This window comes from Sardina pilchardus, chromosome 14 (genome assembly GCF_963854185.1).
Source record: "Sardina pilchardus chromosome 14, fSarPil1.1, whole genome shotgun sequence".
NCBI classification, from domain to species: Eukaryota; Metazoa; Chordata; class Actinopteri; order Clupeiformes; family Clupeidae; genus Sardina; species Sardina pilchardus.
In genome coordinates, this window is record NC_085007.1 from 26,757,047 (window position 1) to 26,763,759 (window position 6,713).

General features: G+C 41.8%; 1 protein-coding gene across 1 annotated transcript in view; it reads left to right on the plus strand.

Annotated features, from left to right (window-relative positions):
- LOC134100382 (collagen alpha-1(XXVII) chain A-like) overlaps positions 1 to 172 on the plus strand; it is a 51,690-nt gene extending 51,518 nt beyond the window's left edge. The window contains exon 61 of the mRNA XM_062553559.1: positions 1 to 172. This exon is cut by the window's left edge and continues 137 nt beyond it. Coding sequence (XP_062409543.1) covers positions 1 to 10 — 10 coding nt within the window. The 3' untranslated portion in view covers positions 11 to 172.
- Positions 173 to 6,713: the final 6,541 nt, after the last annotated feature.

A 6,713-nucleotide genomic window follows, 5' to 3' on the forward strand; every position in this document is an offset into this window, starting at 1 on the left:
CTTCCTCTAGGCACGTGTGTGTTTGGGTTTGTTTGTGTGTCTGTGTGTGTGTGTGTGCGTGTGCTGCAGTGGTGGAAACCCTCCCCGCACCCCACCAAAGGAGCAAAGAGGCAAAGATGACCTCCACTGTACACACCACCAGAAACACATCATCCTATTGGACCAGTCTCCTCCTCGCCCTCTAAGTACTCAGCCTCTCATTGGACTGCAGAACCAGGAAGTGTTGTTCTGGGGGCATGATGGGAGGGGGCGGTCACATAACCAACTCAGGGGAATTGGGGAGGGGCTTTACTAAAGACTCATGAGAGGAAATGGCGCCGACCAGCGCTAGATGCCCAATCAGAGAGCACTTCCATAGCAGCCATCCAATCACCTCTCTGGGCCCAGACGCTCTGGAGAAAGGTTTGGTGAGCTCCATTTGCATAAGCCAGACCACCCAGTGCTTGTGGGGTGGGGTCAAAACAAAATCACACTCCGCCCAGCTGGCCGTGTGCTGACGCATGCAAACCAAGTTCTTCCACTGCCGAGCTCTCCCTCCCTCCCTCTCTCTCTCTCTCTCTCTCTCTCTCTCTCACTCTTTTTCTCTCTCTTTTCTCTATCTCATTCTGTCTCCCTACATCTTCTCTCTCTCTCTCTCTCTTTCTCTGTCTTTCTCTCACTGTCTCTATCTGATTTTATTGTAATAACTTATTATAACCCGCCGGTGAAAAGAAGAAGAATCACAGAAACTGCACACAGGCATGTCCTGCTCCCTGTCATTCAGTAATGGTGTGTGTTAAGAGGTTTAAACCCTGAAGTGCAATAGAAAAACCAGAGGAGACGTTTATATGTGCTTGTATTTAAAGTGGAAGGCCTTACTTGAGTGTGCCAGGTGCTGTCATTACAAGGGTGTTACAAGGGTGTGCTCCGTTCTTATGCCAGTTACTCCTCCCTCACCTTGGTACCTGCCCATAGAGGAAAAAGGAGAGAGTGTGTTACTATGTGTGTGTTTGTGTGTGTGTATGTGTATGTGTGTGTGTCTGCGTATGAGGGTGTGTGTGTGAGTATGTACGTGTGTGTGTGTGTGTGTGTGTGTGTGTGTGTGTGTGTGTGTGTGTGTGTGTGTGTGTGTTTGTGTGCACACACAGCAGATATATGCTTGCCTGTGTCCCTGTCAGATATGTGTGGTGTTTCTGTTTTTACCACATCAGGGTGAGTGATTGCCATCTTCGACAGCGGCAAAAGCTATTCCTGCTGGGAGCGAATTGAGAATGGGATAGTGTGACAGAAATGAGACAAGACAATGAAAACAATTCTATTTTCCGAACCAGAGCTAAGAGTCAAGCACTGTTTTTGTGCAGATCATAGTGAAATTGTCAAGAAACATCACAAAACATGATTTTGAAAGTTATGCAAGATGCAAGATGGTCATTCTGCAAAGAATAGAACTACATATTTGAAAAACCAAATCAGTGCAAGCCTGCAATGGTTCCATTACAGGTTCATTTTCAGGCTGCTAGTCTGACCAAAAATCTGCCCCTCAGTGTGCACCCATGCAAGTAGACTGCATATGTGGTTCAAACCTCAAGTCACTCACCACAACTTCAGTGTAAAGGGGTAAGGCTGAAAGGTTTCAGCCAACAGCAGCACTCATGGACATGATGGAAGTCAGTCTACAACAGTCTTTCATACCAAATTTAAGCATTGAGTGTTGATTTTTAACCAATCAAACCACCAGTCCACATTATATCTAAAAAACTAAGTACAAAGTACAAAGTAAAATGACAAAGTAATTAAATATAAAGATATTTTAACTAAAATAATATATTTTATTGTTAATGGTCATTGTTCTAAGTAGGGCTAAGATAACTGCACTCAACTACACACACTCAACTACACACACACACACACACACACACACACATATACGTAACACATACACACATTTGCACCCATATATGTGCAGTATGGCCAGATATTCCCTCTCCCAGCCCCTTGTAATCACAGACAAACCCCTTCAGCATAGCTGAGCCTTGAGAGGGGCAGGGGAGCCCAGTCGTGCACGTCTGTCTTAGAGGGAAGAGTCCCTCACTGGTGCTAAAGGCGTGCTACTCTGGCGCTCAGATAGCCCTCCCTGCCCCTCTGTGGTGGAGATGCAGCCCTGGGCCCGTGCATGCATCAGGCTAGCCCCAGTATCAGGCCCCCTCACCAGCCACAGGCCCTGCCTGTCTCCTCTCCCTGGCAAGAGGATGATGGCTATTACCATGGTAGCTAAAAGATTCCCCCCCCCCCCCCCGTATTTGTCCAGATAGTCAATATTCGATGTTTGCGATCTTTAAAGGATCTGTAGTCTTTTGGCTGCCATAAAAACCTACAACGGTCTGTGCCTCACCTAAGGGAATATTTTTATATAAACTAAAAAATAGTAGATTTTTTATGTTGGTTACGCATATTTAATGCATCCAGAGGTTTCTTACTGTTTTTTTTATCAGTCTGTTCCATTGTTCTTTATTCTGTACAAACTCCCCCTTCAGCTGGAAGTATTATCTAAAACAATAATATTATTAATAATTATTAAAAAGACAGTGAAGACTTTAGTGAAGTTTTATAAAAGCACCTCTTTGTTGGAAAATGTTTTTTTTTTCTTTTTTTTTTTCTTCAGACACAAATGTGTATAATTCTGCAAGCCTTGTTGTATACAGTGGATCCCTTTGTGCTAATTTAATGTTATTTAATGTCGTTTAAACGTGGTCGAGAGCTGACTGAGGCTCAGCGGAAATTCTCTCCTGGTGACTTTATGAGTCAGTCTGCCCAACTGGTCTTGGAGATAGATTTCTACTTTATGTGTAAATTTGGGGCTCCAGAGAAAAAAATATATTGTGTTTTTTGCTTGTTTTTTATTTCTATGTTTGTTTTGTCAATTCTATTTTTTAATGTTTTGTTTATTTTTCTCTATGATAATCAAAATCTGTACTGTATTGGAACTGTGTTGTATGATTTTTTTTTTTTTTTTTTTTTCAGTGGAGATCAGGATCATATGTGAAAGTTGATCTATTTCAGGCATTTCAAAATGAGCTCAGATTACCTCACATTTTAAATTCAAGTCTTCAGCTCTGTCTCATTCACATTCGCTCCCACTGGCCTGTTTGTAAACATCAGTCTGAGCTCGGAGCAGTTCAAGAGAGATCTCAGAGTTGTGAGAGATCCAGGGAACGGTGACAGATTCCTATGTCTGACAAATAGCTGTGGTGTAAGATCTGAAGAAAGGTATCATTTTGATGGCATAAGACATGTCTTATCTGAATCAAACATTTCCAAGTCTGAGAGATCTTTGATGTGAGAAATTGCTGAGTCAGGATAACTGTTTGGATCTGTGAGAGAGATCCAAACCTCGGAGATCTCTCTGAGTGCTTTTGTTTGGCTGCTTCTGGCATGTAAACACCTTGCTGATCCAGCTTCATTCTCCTAGAGTTCAGCATTCACATGTTCCCTCGATATGTGACAGCCAGAATGCAATAAACGCTTACATACCCAATAAACTCTTTTTACACGCTGCGGTGTATGATTTTGTCCACCAGGGTGCATCATTACACAACCTTGCCGTTGTGTTCAGAGTCCTTAATCATCAGCATAAATCAACTTTCTGGATGTCTTTAATTACTGATATTGATTAGGTCACTACCACAGACTGTATAAATAAGGTAACTACACAAAAAACAAACATGCCAATATTTACATGGTATGTAGTCTTGAATTTCCCCTTGGGGATCAATAAAGTATCTATCTATCTAGTTTGCACAATGTAGATAGTATTCAAGAGGACAGGGCATACAACTTGTCCATACAATCAATTTATTTAAGACAACAAGATTCATTTACAAAATATTCCCTTAAATACTGGACATTTCCTATCAGTTACAATAGGTGTAAAGTATACCAAGATGGTGATCTACAGTAATTAAAGTGGGCATATTCATGGGCCTGACCTCTAACCCTGATAGGCATCATAGGTCTTTGGCACCATACCTAAATAATGGAGCTTGCCTTAGTACTGGTGATAGACATCTCTCAGTTTTCTTGATATCATCTGGATGAAGCTGCAATAATAACTTTACTGGAAAGAATCACAACAGCAGTAGGCCTAGTCCTACTAAAGAATGGAGGGAAGCAAAAGATTATCGTTGGCCAGAACATAGTGGCCTACTGTAGATAAGAGAGAATTCGATTCACCATTTCAGAACCCCCAACCTTGATCTCTATAAACCAACCTCTGCTCATGTTAGAACAGCAGTGGGTTATTGCATAACTAACTGCAAGGAATTGCAGAGGAAAAATTACAGTGCTTTCTGTCCTGATTCCCAGGACAGTGAAATACTGGGACACCTGTGGCTTGATGAGCATGTACATGGTCCCACATGGCTGATAAGGAGTAGAAGTTGACAGTCTCCGGGGGCGGCAAAACAATTTTGTGTCAAAGTCAAGTGTGAAGAAGTTTAGGAAATGTCTCATCTTGGATTACTACCACATTAGGGGTAGGCTAAATCTGTGAAAAAGCATCCATAGGGGGCGCTGCAATTTACATATTTCTAGCGCCCTATAGGGCGCTACATATTTCACTATCTCAAGACATGCATGCCTGGTTAGTATGCAGACCTTCTAAATTGTAATTGAGAGTGGGTCTGGAAAAAGTTCACTGACTTCAGGTTTCCAGCAGGGGCATGACTACGAGCAATGTAGTTAAACTTAAATTGGTCTCTTACCAAATCGTTTGAAAAGTGTAGCACTTTAAATGAAGGTTTTAAATGCAGTTCTCTCCTCAATTCCAAAGTAATACACGTCCATGCCGGTTATTGATTATATTTGTGTGCCTGTCCTTATTTTAGGGACATTGGAAATGGGCTTCAATGGCATCTAGGCCAGACGGATCTTCAGAGTAAATCAGAAAATTGCTAAAAGTTCGTATGGGTATCCCTAGGCTACATGCATGCACCAATATCTTGACGTGAGCTTCAAAGTTTATGAAATTTGACATACGCACACATGTACACACAGACCAATATGTAAACGCTCATGCAAAAGCACAATATCAGTGGACATGTTTTTACAGAAACAGAAACACACACACACACAGAAGAACACAGTCATTCACCCACACCACTAGTACACGGGTCGGGCACACACACGAACACACATAGGTACATGTACAAATATAGATGTACAGCACAGCAATGCATAGTATGGCCTCCGCACAATGGCAGAAGTGTACTTGTGCAATGTGTATATAATGTGCATGACCAAAGTATACTTTGTCTGTATAGGCACAGCACACACACACACACACACACACACACACACACACACACACACACACACACACACACACACACACACACACACACACACACAGGCACACTGTGACACAAAATCTAAAATGCCACAAAACAGTATCATAATAGTATACTTGTCACCGACTTGTCTTGATGAGGTGAGGTGGTGCACTGTTGTGACCACGTAGAGAATATGAGGATACAGTAAGTGTGGCTGTAGAACACATATATTTTGTTCAGAATTTTACCATTTTGAGAAATGTACATTACTGTAAGCAAAAACCATCATTGAACAACCAGGGCAGAGCGTAAGACTTGCGATTTACAGAGTTGCAGGAGTAGGGGATAGAGGGAAGTTGAGATAACCTGGCCTGCCTACCTCAGAGAGTCTGAACACCACAGTTCATAACTGTTTCTCTCAGACAAGAAAACTGCCAGGACAATCAGCAACGAGAGGGAAGATGAAACGTGTGATAAACAGAAGCATCAACACCTGCAAATGCCAAAGAATGCAGTTGGAAAAATGCAGACACACATAGGCTACTGTATGTTCCTGATGGCTGATGCTGTTTATTGTCAGTTAAGTAGCCTATTAAGAATCTCTGATGACGGCTAGACCAATATTTCAAAGTTACAGTAGGCCTAGTGCCTGTTGCCATGTAAATTTAGTAAAGTTTCTCAACCGAGGGTCACCAGACTCTATTTACTTGATGAATGAGTTTGGATTTTTCCAGGCTAAAGTACTGATTTTCTTTGGATATGCATCTTGCCAGGAATATCATCTATCTATCTAGTTTAAACTAACCTGGCTATCACTTATTTACTTGCCAGTAGTAGACAGATCTCATGATACTGGTTCCTTGAGGGGGCAGACTCTATCTCTTGTCATACAGACTTATAAGGCAGGTTGATCAAGCTGCAACTGTGGAACACATGCAAAGGTTGAGCTTGTAGGTTTGAAACAATCCTTTCAATGACACAATCTCATTTACCCGAATAAATTAGTCTCATTGCCCTAAGCGTAACAAGGCCTCTGTGTATTGTTCATCACTGCACTCTGAATACAAAAAGGCTGTTGTTTTGTCCCTTGTCCATTGCATCCTCATGGATTTACCTCTGCATCTTCTCAGCTGCGCAACCACTGCAAAAGCAGGTAGGCCTAGTGAAAATCATTTTAATAGGTTATATACATATTCAATTAATCGCAATGTCTCATTGTAATTTGACAGTTGCATTTAATCTAGTTGAATGTAGGCTAGGCCTGTGTATGGTTTGTATGTTTACAAGTTGTATATTGTCCAATCAGCACACTAAACGAAAGCAGTTTGGACAGTTTTACGGTCCAGCCCAAAACATTCAACGTTGCCTGTGTAGTGACGTCATCGTGCTAAAATGGCGGTACTGGGA